Genomic DNA, 18162 nt, shown 5'->3' on the forward strand with positions numbered 1-18162 from the left:
CACACACACACACACACACACACACACACAAACACACACACACACACACACACACACACACACACACACACACACACTCTCTCTCTCTCAAACACCTCTCTCTCACACACACACACACACACACACACACACACACACACACACACACACACACACACACACACACACACACACACACACACACACAGGGTTAACATACTAAGAATGAGAAGAATGCCCAGTGTGAACAGCACCACGGCCAATGCCAATCCCCCGATCCTCAGGGTCTCATAGTCTACAGAAGAAGAGGATGAGGAAGAACATTGATCAATATGTAATTTATTAATAATTGCAGAAAGCACAGATTTGTCTAAACTTACCATAAATAAAAGGGTTTTCAACTGTCTCCTTGCCATCTGTAAAAAATGTATATAAGAAACCACACATTTAGAACCAAGGTGTTTCAAAAGAGAATAAAAGACACCGAAAACAGAAGCCCAAGGCACTGTAAAAAATGTCCACTGTATGGTGTGGGCATGCATGTCTGTGTTTTTTATACATCGGGGGTGGCAGCTTCTAAAACATGTCAATTTCTTCAAAAATTGTTTTCAAGATTATAACCAAACCTTAAAAAAGATATACAGCCTATTTGACACTTCTTCATCTAATGAATTGCATCCTTGGAGCAGCATCGCCAGTCACCGACCTTAATTTGAGTCGATCAACATTATCTCCAAAACTAGGGGGTTTTGTTGACTGATTTTAACCATACTATTACCACAGTTTTTTATGTAATATTTACCTATTTTTAAACATTCCATATTTGCGTCAAAAATTAACATTGTAGTTTGCCTACATGGTTTATAAAAGTACTTGTAATATAAACACCTTGCATTAACATTTTATATATTTTGTCATTATCACCTGTCTCTCAAACAACCACTCTCATCTCTACTGCATTGATTTAACTCCCTTGCATAAAAAAACCCACACTTTTCTTCGTCGTTTTCATGCTTAATCCATACTTCTGCCACTGCAATGCTGTAGTGGAGCAATCCATAAGGATCTGATTTGATCTGGCAACCAATAGACCCAGCTATATGGCTGTCAGGACCGAGTGTGACCCTATTAGAGATTACATGAAGAGTACTCACCCTGTGCACTGGGGTCTGCCACAGCTGAGAGCCAGCCAAAGAGAAGTGGTGTGAGTCAGAGGATAAGAGGAAAAAGGTGAGAGTTCAAGCACAGGATATTAGAAAGGAGACAACAAATACTTCATCGCTATCCATCTCTCTGTCTATTATTCTATATATATTTTATCTTACACAAGCTCTAGGTGAAACAAAAGACAGTTCAAAGCACGATTCAATCTATTTGTACTGTAGTGACTGTGCACAATGTGTTAATATGTCTTACTTTTAATCATACACTATTAAACAGACCTCACACACACACAGAGGCAGTAATTGATGTTTTACTATAAGTCCACACCCAGTGTGTGCCTTTTGGTGTAACACAACTTCCTGCTCTAACACTGCCTCCCTATGGACTATTGGTGTTGTTTGTATGCATGTGTGTACAGTGCAACTTACCAGCCACACACACCAGGAGTGAAGAGAGGAAGAGCAGAATAGTTTCCATGGCAACTGTAGACATATAGTAATAAAGAGGGAGGGTGAGTAAGAAAGAAAGAAAGACAAATACAAATTTGGTTTAGAGAGGTCTGTTTTGGCGAGCTACACTACTCCAGAAAACACAGTATATTCCTCCTGCAACAATGAAAGTACAGTTTATATACACAACAATACAAGCACTCATACAATTAAGTAAATGTTGTGAAGAAAAAAGAATCACATCACACAACACGGCTTTATACCAAACCCTGGAGTTTAACTGATGTAAAGAGATATCTTGCATAACGATCCATGTTCAGAGTCTGCAAAAATGTTCTCTTTTCCTGGCAAAGAGTACTCTTTCCTCCCTGTGGATATCAAACAACCTTGGCCTATTTTCATGTAGGTTAACCAATTCACACATGCCAACGGTTTCTGTAACAGAATGTGTGCATTTGGAGGAACTGTAAAGTCGCCCAGCGACTGTTTAACCATGCTGACTGCAAGGGAACATTTTTCAATGGTTTACCATGAAACTTTATAGAGACATACATGGTCCCCAGAGGCTGAATCATTTAGACTTTGGTTATCCTGATATATATATATTTTTTCGTGATATATCTTGACATATCTTAACAACTAACTTAATTCATTCCATATATTCATAGTTCTTAGATGAATACCAAAAATGACTTTGACAGTACCAACTTGCTCTCTGCACCGCCGTACATGGTTTCATTTAGTTCATTCCACCTGACTTACTGTCCCTTTGTTTGAGTGGGTCAATTTATGTCTATCCAGCCATGTAGAACATTTTAAATGAACAGATTCAATTATAGTCATTCGGAGAGAGATACCGACTGCAGCCTTCCTGCTCAGTGGCTGTTTGTACAGTATGTCTGGGCTTTGTATATTTGATTTGTGAGAACTCATACAGATCCAAGGACCTTTATCAAAATGATGTGACAGAAGATGACAGCACAGGAATTAAAGGCCTCCATTGAATCAATAAGACTGATACTGTCTACCCTAAAGATGAAAATCAACCATACTGTAGCTGACCTCGAACATACTAGGAACTTGTTTTGATATTTTTGAATGATTGTCAATGTGCATTAATTTATTTCCTTTGCACAGACATTCTGATAAGAGGCTCTCTTGTTTCTAAGTTTGCAGTACTATTCTCCTTATATGTATTTACAGTATACTTAAATACTATGTCATTTAAAATGTACAGTGTACACTGAACTATTCAAAAAAGAGAATGTCTGCAGTTAGGAATTCAATTCGGTTGTCACTATACAGTCAAAACTGAAGTCTTTAAATGTTTTTCTTTGACTCATACAGGGCTGTCTTTCACACCTGGAAATATTTTTTTACATGAGAGGTGATGACTGATGGAATATCCTAAACAGTACATCTCTGCACTCACACAACTACAACAACACTGATTAAGCTTATAACAGCAGGTGGGAAATTATTTCAGCTAAGGTAGGTTTGCTCTTTATACAGCAGCATATTGCTGCCAGTGTTATAGAAAATAATAATGTTTTCTAGTTCTAATCCGATACCTTATTTCCAAATGTTCTACATTTTATTTGTATCCACTGGACAATTGTACACAAAGAGGGGTATTTTATGGACAAAAAATAAAGTAGTTAGTGTTCTCTGGTTAACAAACTATCTAATGGTAACTAATCATTTTTAGAAGTATCAGTTGGTTTCTGTGAGAATCCTTTGAGGTGTTGAGCATGCAGACAGTTAATGCCAGCCTTTCTCTTAACATCATATCACACATGGCACCCTGTCAGTTGCCTCTCTATACCTGGACTGACTGCACTAGAAGAATCATGTTGCAGAACCAGGCTCCCCATTGTCTGGGGAGGAGAGTACAAGAAAGGGGCGGGCGTGAATGACTGTATCTGTTTGGGAAAGACAAGGAAAGAGCAGGCAGGGAGCTGTTTTCTGTAATGTGGGAACAAGGGAAGGGCAGGCTTAACGACAGCCAGAAAAGGAGACAAGCCAACATTGTGAAGCAGCAGAGTGCAGGTGAAGGGCCTGCAGAGGACACACTGTCGGGGGGGGAAATGTGGTTAGGCAAATGTGACTACAGGGAAGGAAATACAAGAGGGCGATAAAAAAGAAAACATATTTATCCATTCTACACCATACTTTTTTGCAGAAGTGTGAATCTCAGACAAGATTTAGTTCAGTGTAAAACATCCTTTTTTAACACCAACGTCTAAAATTACATTTAAACCGATGGTTTATTGTATGTGGGGTTTTTCATGAGACCACACCTGACCAAAAACACAATGACACAGAGTAGATGGTATCCTATCAGAGGTCCTTCTGGTCTGCTGAAATTTATATTCTGATTTCCATTAACGTGGGAGATACAACTTCACATGAAAGGCTGTCTTTTCTAAATCTCTGTGTCTCTGAGAGAACAAGTAGGCTACTTGTGGAATTCGATATTTGTGTGTATGGCTTTTTTTTTAAATGCAAGGTTTTAAAAGTAAGGTCATTGTGCCAAATGCCTTTCACTCAATGCTTGGGCAAAGGACATCAATTTGGTTACTAAAGACCCTGAGGCTTCAAAGTGTTCAAACAAATTAAATACAAAGTCCCAGTGTCGATTTATATACATTGACTATAGTTCAACCTTACTGGAGGGCACACATCACATCAGATCTCCTTAACCTTTGTGAAAAAAATACTCGATATCTGCCATCATAATGATGTTACATCACCATGACAACATTGTGCGTCGTTAGTGTCGAGTTATCTCCATGGTAACTGTCTCGATCTAAACATATTCTGGTGCTGAACGAGAAATATGGGTTCAGGTGACGAGCTCGAATGGAAACACACAGATAACCGGAGTTCCCACATAAACAGGAGCAAGGGGTGTGGCAGGCAGCTTTAAAACCTCCTATTTATCTGATTAATATCCCCACATCTGTTTACAATGGATGCATCGGCTACATAGTAATGGTAAATTCGGCTTTCGTTTGTGTAAATCGCGCTCTTACATCAAAGATCGCCCCCAATTACGCACTGATAACCTCACCATTATAATGAAGGCTGAACGCACCTATATGTTAATGCCATGGTAAAACACACAGACAGGTTTAATTCGAAGCCTTATACACAATTGGCACAATATATTTCAAGACCCGATGCGTGACGTCTGGGCATCCATCCACTTGTGCGTCCGTCAACCTGTGGATCATTTGATGAAGCAGAAAAACAAGCCATCATGCGCAATGTGATATCCCCTTTCAGTGTAGCCGTCTTTAATAACAGCAGTGACATCACGCACGACAACCGAAATTTGGTTATCAACGACATCGGTGAGAGAAAATGAATTGGCCACGCTCTTTTTAAGAATTTAAAATGTCTCTGTAATTGTAATTTGTTTAAATAACGCGCAACCACTGAAGTCTAGTGATCATTGCCAGCAGACACACCCTCGTTCTGTATCATTGATAAACCACGAACAGCGTTGTAAATGGCATCTCTACAAGTCAATGAGAGCAGCATCGTGTATCCAAAATATTACAAAGACTGCACGTTGGCATAAAATAATTTTACTATAAATGCGCTTGTATTCACTAAAATCCTAAAAACAAATTGCGTTTTCTTCCAACCCATCTTTGCATCCCCTTCTTACTAAACATTTTCTGAAAACATCAAAAATATATAAGACATCAAATATGTGCGCTTATCAACTTACCACCTGTTTCTCCAGCCGACTGTTGGCCAACAAACTGATATCCACCCTAAAAAAATCAAGCAGCTTGTCTCACGAGGCTTTTTAGGCTACTATCATCTGTCAATATGCACACTGCTCACATCTACTTGTCCTGGCAAAAAATTGGTGTGATGGATAACAATGTGATTCCTGGAGTGACTGCTTTTTCAGTGCATTGAACCCTGTCTCTTGCTTTCTCTTGCTTTCTCTCCTCTCTCTCTCTCTCTCTCCCACGTCATAGACCCCCAGCATCATGCCAGACTCATGTGTGATTGAAAGCTTATGCTTACTTAATGTTTATTGTATGTGTGCTCAGTATATTGCCCGTTGATCCCACACATTAGACACACAATTATGTTACACAAGATGGCCAATGCACACTAATACGACACAGAGAACCCACACTTTGACATACAATTTCAGGAGAACAGGTTAAAAAGGTCACATTTTGGGTATAAAGTTACACAGAGTTTCACAGCTAGAGTCCCAGCTCATTTAGAGAGTCAAGGGTCACACTTGCTTTCTTTTTTAAAAGTAAATACAAAACAAAGTGTCCTTTCTTCTTTTTTCTCTATTGAAACATCCCAGATGTGTCCCTGAGTATAAAACACATCTATCAATCATAAATCGTTTTTCTCATGGTTAAACTAATTAAGTAGATCACAGTAGAGTGGACTGAGTTTCATTGGCACAGAACACATAAGAGAAGGGCCAGCCATCTTTAAAGCTTGTTTAACATGTATGTCAACACAAGTATACTTCATAACAAGAGACAGAAGAATCAAGAAGCCTACACTAAAGTCAGTGCATCAATTGTTGTGTATCAATAATCAGGTTTAGGTCATTCACAAAACCTGTTTGACAGAGTATAAATATGGAAGATAGAAGACAAGAGTCCTTTGTCCAAGTTGTGAGGTTTATCGTGCATTCAACTTTTCACCTTCTGCCTAAAGTATCTCTTTCATCTTTTCATTCTTCTATGTGTAAATTCCTTCACCTCTCTACTTCATAGTGCAGGGTTTATTGTTGTGGGGGGATTAGACCCCAGCAGGGACAAAGGGACATCATGGCTTCTCTTGCTGTAGGAGGCACAGACAGAGTTAAGATTAAAAAGAGAAAACCTGTGGCATAAATGTAAGGCATCTTAATCATTTGGATGTCAAACTCACCCTCTTATAAAAAAAATGTCATATCTATTCTTACCTGCATTTTGCTGTAGATCCAGGGCAGAACACTTTTGACTTTGGTGTAAACACCCGGTCTGTTTTTTTCACCACAGCCAACTCCCCAGCTTGTAATCCCGGCCAGGTACCAACGGCTGTCTCCCTTACACACCAGAGGTCCACCACTGTCCCCCTGGATATACCGTTTGTGATAGTTAACACTGGTTTATGTTTAAGTCACAGCGGATGTTAACATGTCCGTTGACGTTGACTGCTCACCTGACAGGAGTCTTTGCCTCCATCCAAATCCCCAGCACAGAGCATGTGCTTGGTCACGGCGCCTTGATACACTACGGGACCGTTACACACACCTGTGTCTATGAGGTCCACAGTCACTTCCATCAGTTCCTTGGAGACAACGCCTGTGTTGCAGGGAACATATGCTGATTTGTATTTCCAACAAGACTCCTTTTATAAGTATGTCTAATAATATTGTCGTAATAAATGCGATGCTTTATATTGTGTTTAAGAAAAGGATTAATTGATTGATAAACAATCCACACCAGGTATTTCTTTCTATCTTTTCTTTCCAATACGAGTATTAATCATGTTGTTATGCATTCTTAGTTCATGTCCATCTTTCTCATTTGCTATCATTCTCAGTATATACAGGACATGCATTTACTTACTCTCAGGCAAATCATTCATGTTTCCCTAAGGGATCGAGACTTTATTCTACCTACTTCTTCTGAGGAATACGCGCCCCAACCTTTTTGGAGTTGTTTATCTGGTTTGATTGCATTCTTATTGCCAATTGTAATCCTTTGGGTTCTATATCATGCGTTACATGCCTTCATTTATACATTATTGTATTATTTAGTTTCATGGAAATATTGTATTGTATTTCCTCGAGAATGCATTAAACATAGTTCAAAACACGGAAAGACAATTTTTTTAAATAAACAGATAAATAAATTCTGATCTGGTATAACTTAAATGGCCCCTTTGCAACTTAACATTTTGCACGTTAACATGAGGTTTATACTGTTACGGTGCTTGTTTTCAAGGAAAGCTGCATTTTGAGGGTTACCTGAAACTTCTTTATAACAATACGTTATCCATGAACCCAAGAACAACCTCTTAAAACATACATTTATTTACAAGGTTTCTGTAAAATTGAACAAGATCAAAAGATTAAAGATTAAAATTGCTTATATGCAGGTGTACCTTAAGCAGAATATGTAAACGCGTCTTTTAACACAGTGAGCGCTAAAAAAAAAAAATCATATTCTTACCTGATCCTGACTCAGTGGTGCCAAATCCTGAGGTCCAACATGTGGTTCCAGGTTTGAATTCTTGGTCAAAAGCTGGCAGGCAAGCTGGATGGATATTATCTGGATAACACAAAAATACATATATTTGTTTTACATTTTAGATCTACACAGGGCTGTTATTTTTCATCAGCTGCAGAGCACATACATCTCTGTACAGTAGGTTGTAGGTATTGAGTGATCTGTTTGTCAGCTGCTGAGTGAATGTTTATTGACACAGGCTCTTGAACGCAAACTGTCAGTGTTTCACGAGAGTCAGTCACCCACCAGGTCACACTGCAAAACAAACTTCCTACATATGCATACTCCCTTCAAACAGGTATGAAAGTAGGGTGAAAATGATAAGGATTTTAAATAAATAATTTACTGACCATTGAAAGTAACTTGTGTTTCAAGTTTTAGCAGAGCGACATCCTGGTCATTAGTATTGCTGTTGTAGTTTTTGTTGAGTATAATCCTCTTAACCATGTAGGGCTGAGTAGGTCTAGTCAGAGACATCAATCCAACATACACTTTCCAGTTCTGAAGAGATAAAGAGTTGCTGCTGCAAATCAAAAAAAAAAAAATTCAGTAGAAAGCAATGGGTTTCTCATAAATAAACAAAACAGCTACTTAAATACCAATGTTTTGTGAATGGCAATTAAGTTTCAGCGAAAATAAAAACTTTTTAAAAGGGCTGTAGGATTAAAATGTTAAGTGATGCTAGGCTGCTAGAGAAGGAGACTGTTACCAATCTCTTTCAGAACCTATATCAGTTTTGAATATTATAATCTTGATATAAACACAATATGCATTTCTATAATTACAATGTGCTATGAACTGAGACAAAAACAAATCCATAAGTTTGTATACAAATTCTCAGATGGGTTTACTCTGTCAGTCAGTCACCTTGGGAAGCAGTGGGCAGCAGTCAGAACAAAATCACGAGAGATCAGGACGGCCCCGCAGACGTGGGATCCTCTGAAGTGCAGGGACACCTGCCAGGGCCACTGGCCCTCCTTAGCCGCGCTACCCCCAATGATCCGGGACGTGGTCTTCTGGCGTCCGCAGTCTGAGAATAAAAGAAAAATGTAAAATACTGCACATGTCCAAAGAAACAGCTAAACAGATCCTTTATAGTAGGTGTTGAAAGATAATTCAATATGATAGATTCACGGGTATCAGGTGGCAAAAATAATGATCATATTGTGTTACTGCTTCCTTTTTTTTATTGCTTTTTTGTTTTGTTTGCCCTCACAGAGGGACTGTGTTGCTTTTTGCTACTGCTTCTCAAAACAAAATGGGTTACTAATTTTTTGATCATACAGTGAAATTCAATCCATTGCACCCAAAACTAATACGTTTATTATTTTTGTGATCTTGCCTATTTCAGTGTGCCAACTTAGATAAATATGGAATATGATGCAAATATAGAATTTTTTCTGTGATGATATTTGCATAACACAGTAGGAAGTGGGGAGTGCTGATAGGAAAGGTAGACTCAGGGACTACAGGTGGACGCTGGGGATTATGAAATGCAACAGTGCTTGAACAGCAGCAGCAGTTGTATAAAGTGTAAGCATAGTTTAAGGTTAGCAGTAGGCCAGCAAATGAACTAGCAAAGAACCAGATGGCCTAAGTAAACAGGATTGAAAGGGTGTGGTGGATATGTGTTGCAGTGCCAGGAAAAGGCTGTGTACGTGTAGAAGCAGACTCCAGGACTGTGGTTGAATGTCCCAACTACCCTGCATGTTAAACATTGTGTTTTGCATATCATGGTTGGTACCCTAGTTGTTTAAATTCAGCCATGTCATCCCAACTCTGAAGGCTCGAGTTTAATTAAGGTTATAGATTGAAAGAGGGCAAGAACTTGAAAAAAAAGAAGGTATTGTCAGAATGTCAAGAGATATTGATCAAATACTCAAATGGCTTAATGTGCAGTCGTACATTGCGTGTGTGTTTATGAGTGTATGTGTAAGAAAGAGACAGAAAAAGACAAGGGCTGTGCGTGACACATGGCTTTAGGAACAGATGGAGGCTCCTTACCCACACACTGCAGGGAGACGGCTTCCTGGTTTGGACACAATGAACTGCGTAATGCCACAGTGAGAAAAACATGTCAGGTATAAATGCATGCACAAACACAGCTTTCTATTGTAGTATTATAATCAAATAAAAGCAGAAAATAAGTCTGTGGGATAACTACTTTCACAAATGATTCTAAAATGTGAAATGATTAAATATATTTTATAATAAAAAGATTACAGGTTAGAACTGAGCTGTGTATGAAACAGGTGGGATAAGGACTAGATTGTTTACCTGACTTTAACCCGACTCTGGAGAAGCGGAGATTTTCTGCTTGTCAATGATAAAACGTTGGCACCCTGGGATTTTATTTTTCCGGTAACATATGACCTAAAGATAGAGAGAGGCAGTTCAGAAAGCTGTAGAGATAAACTTGCACATACAGAGATCATTTTGTCCAAGCAATGCCTGATTGAGTCTGGAAACTCATACCCCGGGGAGACCTTGTGGAGAATCAATTCAACCCTAAATGTATAGCAGCATGTGAGGAGAAATGAGATGGATCTCAATTACAGGTGAGATAAAAACCCACATGTTCCCGCACTGCTGTTGAAATTGGGTCTGGCAAAATGATGCTAAATGACTTCTTCAGAAACCCTTCGAATGATGACGAGGAATGGTAACACATTTCTTTCACGTTGGAGTGCTGTTGCTACCGCTCCAACCCTATTCAGCACACATTAGGTCAGGAATCACGAAATAATGAATGAAGTCAGGGGATGATGATTTACTTTCTGAGTCCTAGCTGAGCACAGGTCTCGTCAGCATAGTTGTTGTTCCAGTCTTTGTGGCACACTGGAAGGAAGCGGCCATCCTGAGATGTCTTGACCTGCAGACCGTTGCTCTTGTCAAATCTCACTGGGGAAGAAAAAAAGCAATAGGACAACTTAGATGGGGTCTCATCATTTGGTTATACTTAACTCAATGTGACTATAATGTGGAGTCTTTCGCCCGTGTGCTGCTGCTGTTGCAACTACAGACAATTACTGTACAGTGAAACCAGTAATCTAATGGGAAAGAAATTAGCTTCATTCAGCAAGAAATGACAAATGCAAGCATGCTGTTGTGTGCAGTTTCTTTGAATAGTGCCTACTCACCACAGTTTGTTTCGTCAGATCCCAGTTTGCAGTCTATTATCCCATCACATTTAACAGTACTGTTGGAGCAGGTGTCATATCTTTGCGGAATTGTATCGTCGTAATCATCGTGATCATCGTGATCATTGTAGTCATCGTGGAGGATTGCTGTTGTTGCCAACCGGGTGCCATAACGAACTGTTGTTTGGGTAATAAGGAGTTGTGGTCAGTAGAGATAGAGTGTGTCATTATTGCTAGAATCAACTAAAACTACACGTTGACATGAAATTAGAACAGTAAAATGCAACTTAAAGGAGTACAACACCTTTGGGTACCTCGCCTAAAGAATATCAGCAACTATTCAAAAGTATTTCTATATAAATAATATACCTGCTTTAAACTCATGCATTCACTACATGGTGATCCAAATCCCATAAATACTACAACCCCAACCCTAGAAAAACACTAGATTTTAACAACCAATGTTTTGTGAATGGCAATAAAGTTTAACTTTTTAAAAGGGCTGTATGATTAAAAAGTTAAGTGATGCTAGAGAATGAAACCGTAACCAATCTATTTCAGAACCTAGCAACCATAATCTTGTTCTTTTTAGTGGCATTTAGACCTGCAATAGTCTTTTTAAAAGTAAGCCTTATTTACAAAAAATTAAATCACATCTACTCTCTTCAGGAACACAGGGGCACAAGAACAATTGACTAACATATACTTTAACAAATTAGAACAGCAGATGAATATTAATGACAATATCTAATGGTCTAAAATGAATCAGTGTACCTCCAAGCCAGATGGCCAGTGCAAGCAGGCCGAGCAGCAGTAAGGTTCCCCCCGACCCTCCGCAGCACTGTGCATTACTGTGGCAGCATCTCCTCCTCTTACTGCTGGGGGCTGGACACAGGGACACAAACACACATTAACACTCCTTGTCTCCATTTATGTTGCTCCCACACCTGCATGCATTGTTTTCTCAGGAAAATATGTGAGCTGCGGATATCACTCACGTATGCTAGACTGTGTGACTGGCGAAACCACCACGGGCGGTGGATACTGGGGGATGTAACGTGGATGGCTGGGGGGTGTCAGGCCTGGACCCACACCATAAACCACCTCCTCATAGGGCTTGAGGGGGGGCTGGGTGTGCAAGTCAAGAGAGTAGTAAGGAGGAGGGAGGTCGTTCTGGGAGAAAAATAGAAAAGAATAAACAGGTAAAAAATCCACTAGCAAGGCATCATGAGTGTTGGAAAGGCTGTTATACATACAAAGTGAAATCTATCACCGTTGGAAACAAGACACTTTGCTATGTTTAATATGTTTTACTATACAAGGAATGAGACATACAATAGAAAAAGGCTAGAAAAGGAAATGATTTGGATGGTTGCCAAGATTAAGCACGTAACCCATTGTCCTCTTTGCGATTATCAAGCCTATGTTTACTGTAAATCCTCGCCTGGGAAACATGCTTTCCTGTAGAGATAAAAGGTGATGTATCCTAGCAACAGTTTGTGAAAGATCAGGTTTTAACAGTTCATTTCCTTGTTTATCTAGCCATGCATCATCATCTCCTCTGCCTCTTTTTGATTCACTCTTCCAGTAGCGATATGAAGTACTTCTGACAAAGGATTTAATCAGCTATTGAGTGTTTGGGACAGGTTGGATAACAAACACAAATTAGAGTGTAGGGCAATGTTTCTCAAAGTGGGGGGCGCGCCCCCCTGGGGTGCGCAGAGGCATGCCAGGGGGGGCGCGAGAGACCAGGAGGAAAAATAGTTATGACAACATTTTTTTTTTAAAAGAAATAAAAAAATTATTGATTCAACAATAATATGCTACAGTACAGTACAAGTACGTCTGGGTCTCTGTGTTTAATTGAAGCTCGGCTATGTGTGTGCGTGCGCAAAAGAGAGAGCGCACCGGTACCGGAGATCGTTGTTGTTAGCTTCTGGTGCTAGCGAGCTACGCTAACGGATATAAGGAGCTTTTTTCACAACAAGGTGGAGGAGAGTCCTCTCCTGTCAGACTGAGAGACTCAGTGAGCTAAAGGACTCTCTGAGTGTTTAGATAGTTAACTTTAGTCTAAGTTATCTCAGTGGGTCTCAAACGGTTTGGTCACGATTAATGTAAACAATTATTTCCGAGGCACACGTTTATACGATCATTATAGTTATAAAAAACAAGAGAATAAATGAAAAACAGGTATGAAATACTATATGACAGTAAAACAAGAATAAAGTTTAAAAGGAGAGTGATTTATAAAATATCCATAAAGAAAAAGAAAATCTGTTTACAGTTCTGTTTCATAATGTATCCATAGATCTCTTCATTTTGCTCTCAAAGTGCACCAGGTTGATGCTTTTAACTTCAATATTTAAAAAAAAAAAGGATGTTAGGTCCACACACCATCTATAAAAATGGCACTTTACTCCTGCTTACACCCATATGCCGGGAGCTGATTATCGAGCCTTCATTATAACAGTCGTGGGTACACTGCGTATTTGCGTGGGGATTGTTGCAGTCGAAAATTCCACTGTAGCGAGCGTTACATGGGAAACCCTAAATGTTTGAGCACCCTCTATGAAACGTCAAGCTACCCCACAGCACCCCCAAAATAAATATCTGGCACCGCCACTGAGCCTGCAACCCTGTTTTGAAGAAATGTGCTGTGCCAAACAGGCTCATTGCAGCCAATAATGCTGTGATAAGACACAGTTTTTAGCTAAATATCAGCATTTTCTTTCTTTACATTTTTTTGCACAGATTGCAAAGTGGCAAAGTATTCTCATTTATTGTTCTAGCAAAGGGATTGCAAAATTGTATTATGTATTTATTTTTGGAGCACACAGACTTAAGGAGCGTTGTTTTATTATCACTGTTCTAGCAAAGTGATTTTTTTATTTTTTTGAAAGGAATGTTCACGTTCATATTGATGGATTTTAATAAATGATAACTTGGCCCATTACGTGACTATTTGTGTTGGGGGGGCCTGACTTTTTTTTTTCGCCTGACAGAAAAAGTTTGAGAACCACTGGTTTAGGGGGAGAATGAGGACGACTAAAACTGAGGTTTTGTGGCAACAGTGTTTTCCCCCAGCTCCACTTGAGCTCACTATGAATGAGTCAGGGTAAACAGATGTATGGGTTGGTCAAACTCTATCTTTTGTTTGACAATGCGTTTAAAGACCTTATATATTTGTCTTTGTCACACAATGACTTGCAATTTTTTGTTTTTTATTCTGCTTTCATGGTTCAAACTCTCTTCTCTTCTTTCTTCCTGATGCCATGATGATTGAGCTTCCAATCATTTTACTTTATGTGGATATATAACGTTGACTAAACATTCTACTTTTCCGGAAATACACGGTTATTAATGTCTTGCTGAGTGTTAGATGGAAAGGTTGATATCACTTTTGTGTTTTTATCCTAACAGCCAGAGTGAGCTGCCAGTAAGCTTAGCTCTGTCAGCAGCAAACATTACTTCCTTAAAGTTTCTTCTAAAGCTCACTGATTTACACACTTTATCTCATTTGTTTTATCCGAGGAAAAATATGATAGTAAAATCAGCATGTTGTGGTATTACGGGGGGTTAAGCTGTTTACTATATCTTGGCTAAGCACAGTACATTTCTGAATATATGCAACATAACAAACAAGATATTAGTGAGTGTTAGAGGTGTTGGACTTGTTTTCCTTTTACAGAACAAGGCTCGCTGTGTCCCCCTATTTCCAGTCTTTGTGATAAGTTGACACAACCTGCTGCTGGCACTCGCTTCATATTTACTTCATAGACTTCTAAGTGGTTTTGTTCTTTTCATCTACCTTTTGCAAGAAAGAAAATAAGCTTCTTTCCCAACAACTTTTAACTACTAAAAAGTTATCTTATTATTATCAATACAATTGAGCTTATACAACAACATGCTTATATTGCTATGCGGTTTTGTGGTATGTGGAATGCAGCTAGGGAGGCTAAAGCAGGGAAAGGAAAGTTACCGATGCAGAATATGTGACTAAACCTGCTTGAGCAAAACAAAGAAACACTTTAAGTCCCAGAGCAATGGCTAAAAACTTTATAGTTGCTGCAAATAAAATAAAATGCCTAAATAGTTTCTCTGGGTGGGATTCACTATTAACAGGGTAAAGAAGACAACATTGTATTCAGGCAATGAGACGTACAGAAAACTTGGATCCTGAAACTCAGTTATCATATGTGTGCAGCAAGATTTTCTTCCAAATGTCAGTTTCAGGCCATTGTTCACTCTTTCTGTAATAGTAGTGGAATGTGGTTGAATCAAAAAGGGTTACTGTTGCCATCATTATTTAAGTTATCACCTGCACCAGTGGTAGAGGTACAGTAGGTTGAAAAAATTATCCTTAGTCATGCTGACATTTTCAGAGTATGATATGTTGCACTCTGTCTCTATGTGACCTGAATACCTGTTTGCAGTGTCACCCATGCATTTACGGATTATGATGACATACAACAGAGTTTGAGAAGACTAAAGAAAACTAGAAAAAGGTTACGTACAAAAGGTCTGATTTAAGTTTTTTTAATCAATTTTTTTATCAACTCTTGGGTATGGGTTAATCAGAGGGTCCACAGCATAGCAAAGGTTTAACATGAACAGTGTCTATTACCTCGATTTCATCATAGGAAAATTTGTTTCGATTTGACTTGCAAAATCCACCAATAGAGAAAGCTAATTTAAGGCAGAGTGCAGGGTGGTCCTTTGCATAAAAGGGTATTCAGTTGGCGCAAACTATGGGCTGACTCGCTGCAATAGGTGTTCCATAAGAATGTTTCTATTGCATGCTGATCAATTGTCAAAATATGCCTGAACTGAAAATTGCAGATCTGAAAAAGTAGACGAGCAGGTTTTTCACATTTCCCAGCAGAGTACACACAGGTCATCTTGCATAGTTTGCCTGTCGGCCATTATCATCCAAAGGGTACTAAAAACATTAAAATATTAGGAAGTTCACATGACATTTGAAAGGTGAAAACTGTACCCGGACCAATAACTGTGTCAAAAGAAAGTTACAAAACCACCCAAAATGTCACTGGAAACTAATGTGTACTATAATCGGGTCTGAAAAGAGTCAAGGCGGATACAAGTCTGGCCTCTGCATTTCTTAACATCAGGTAGTAAACTCAGCTTGACTGCAACCAAAACCTAACCCAAAACTAACGGCATATCCAATACATTGTGGCCTCATCATAAGTAAAGTGTTTTATAACAAAAAAGGTTACATTTGACTGACAACTTAACAACATACTTCCTCTTTTATCTTAAGACTCATGATTTGCATAAGCAAACGTGCCACAAACACAGTTTTAAAATTATGTCGCAATTGTAAAGATAGATATCCGATGAGAACCACATACCCCCAAATGTAGAGACACATTGATAAAACCAATTTCTGATTTGGAAACATTAATTTTCAAAAATTGTAAAAATAACTATAATGATATTTTTTTCTTTGCTCATGAAAAGTGTTATATTCTTCAGAGCTTCAAGCTGCTATAAACGTGCACAATGGAAACTATTGATAGAAACCATTTTTCACTGTTGGTTTAGGTTGGTTTAGGTAAAACCAATATTTTAGTTAAAGCAATATTCAAACTCCATTCACACAGAAACAAATAAAACCTATAATCAGTCAGTCTATCACTCAATGCAAAGCACCCTTAAAGTTATGAAGGCTGCAAATGTTTACAGACACTCTGAAACTCAAACAGGACAGACAGAGAAGCAGATAAACAGAACAAGAGCCGCCATTCAGAGTCTGAGTGATAGGTGAGTATTGATCAAGAAGGAAGTTTGACTATTGACTGGAGGACAGTTAACATCTTGAGGAAAAGCCAAGACACTGTTTATCAAGAGGAAGACATTTTCAATTATAAGAAAAAAGACAAGAAAATAACTTACCGGGTCATGCTTTGCCATTGGTCTTAGAAAAATTAAAGAGTGGAGAGTGGAGGTGAGCGCAGGTGGGTGGAGCTTTTTCTCATCCAGGTGTTTACTCAGTCACAGAGCAGAGATTAGTGCATGCTGGTGCCACATTAACACCACAGCTTTCTTCTTTTCTTCTCCTTTACTGTGTTTGTCTCTGACCTCCATCTGGCAAAAGGTAGGTCTGCCTCCCCTCTCAGAGCCTGACACCTCCCACTTCCAGCGTCCATCCTTCTCTTAGTCCTCCATTCTTCTCCGAACAGAGACGGGCGTGCCGAGTGCTTCAGTTTCCCACCTGCCCGACCAGTTTCGTGGCAGCTAGAGAATGTCAGAGCTTGTTTCGCAGTATCAAGCTCCATTGTGGCTCAAATGACACCAGCTGAGCTGTCAGGGCCCTGAACCCAAATGTTTTCATCTGCACAGAAAATGACAGGAGCTTAAATTGTTTTCACATCCAATACATTCAAAATTATTTCTGTTTAATGCAGGCTGCCCTATCTGTGAATGTCACACCTTATAATCATAGGGAGTATGAGGAAATGCCCTTTACTAAATCCTAGAAACAGAGGTAATTATTAAAGAGAGTGTAAATATTGCGACACTCAAATGGCGGAAAAGTTTGAGTGTTTTGATTAACCTTTATTTGTGAATGTCAGGCTTCTATACAACGTCTTAAATGTTCCCACAGCTATCCCTCTCTGTACACAGATCTTGTGGGTGCTTCTGAAAACGTTTGCAGCTTCCTTCATCTGATGTCGTCTTCCAAATCTGTGTTCACTTACATTCACCTTCCTAATGATCACATTAGGTCACTAAGGTCTCTCCAGTTTCGATGTTCCTTACTTATTTGCATAATGGTTCTGGTTCACAAGTACTTGTCAAGGTTTGAATATCCAAAAATACCAACAGTTCCTCTTTCTAAGGTAACTTCATCTAATAGTTATATTTGTGTATGCTTTTGCTGCATCCTTCACTCTGACATAATACGTTGGACCAATCTAATTTGTGGTTTGCGATGTGATATTGAGATCTTTCCCTCAATTGAATGGGTTCTATTCGCTTGCTCTTCTTGACTGTCATATACTAAACACAACATTATAAATATAAGACATTGTGGTGGCCTGGTGGTCTGAGCCACACAACACATGACCACAATGACCTAGATCTGAACCTGGTTTAAGACACTTTTGGAACAGATCTGAATTGCGAAGACCTTTG

At 39.0% G+C, this 18162-nt stretch overlaps 2 protein-coding genes across 4 annotated transcripts in view; both read right to left on the minus strand.

Annotated features, from left to right (window-relative positions):
- Positions 1–18162, minus strand: part of gabrg2 (gamma-aminobutyric acid type A receptor subunit gamma2) — a 220071-nt gene that overhangs the window by 98682 nt on the left and 103227 nt on the right. The gene's annotated exons all lie outside the window — the stretch shown is intronic.
- On the minus strand, positions 5633–17096 carry LOC104965923 (transmembrane protease serine 13-like). Its single transcript, XM_010794980.1, has 13 exons — positions 16921–17096; positions 12003–12177; positions 11779–11889; positions 11005–11181; positions 10639–10765; positions 10142–10237; positions 9869–9912; positions 8732–8894; positions 8215–8387; positions 7808–7906; positions 6792–6934; positions 6553–6705; positions 5633–6428 (listed from the first exon to the last, which is right to left on the minus strand). The coding sequence occupies exons 1-13, from the start codon at positions 16936–16938 to the stop codon at positions 6414–6416; spliced, it is 1494 nt and encodes a 497-aa protein (XP_010793282.1). The 5' UTR covers positions 16939–17096; the 3' UTR covers positions 5633–6413.

Source organism: Notothenia coriiceps, unplaced genomic scaffold (assembly GCF_000735185.1).
Source record: "Notothenia coriiceps isolate Sejong01 unplaced genomic scaffold, NC01 NC01_scaffold00037246, whole genome shotgun sequence".
Classification (NCBI taxonomy): Eukaryota; Metazoa; Chordata; class Actinopteri; order Perciformes; family Nototheniidae; genus Notothenia; species Notothenia coriiceps.

Coding starts and splice junctions, on each gene's coding strand:
- LOC104965923 (XM_010794980.1), bottom strand. Junction 10,766..11,004: donor ATCTGACGAAACAAACTGTG/GTGAGTAGGCAC, acceptor TTTCTTCCCCAG/TGAGATTTGACAAGAGCAAC. Junction 10,238..10,638: donor GCTCAGCTAGGACTCAGAAA/GTAAATCATCAT, acceptor CTCTATCTTTAG/GTCATATGTTACCGGAAAAA.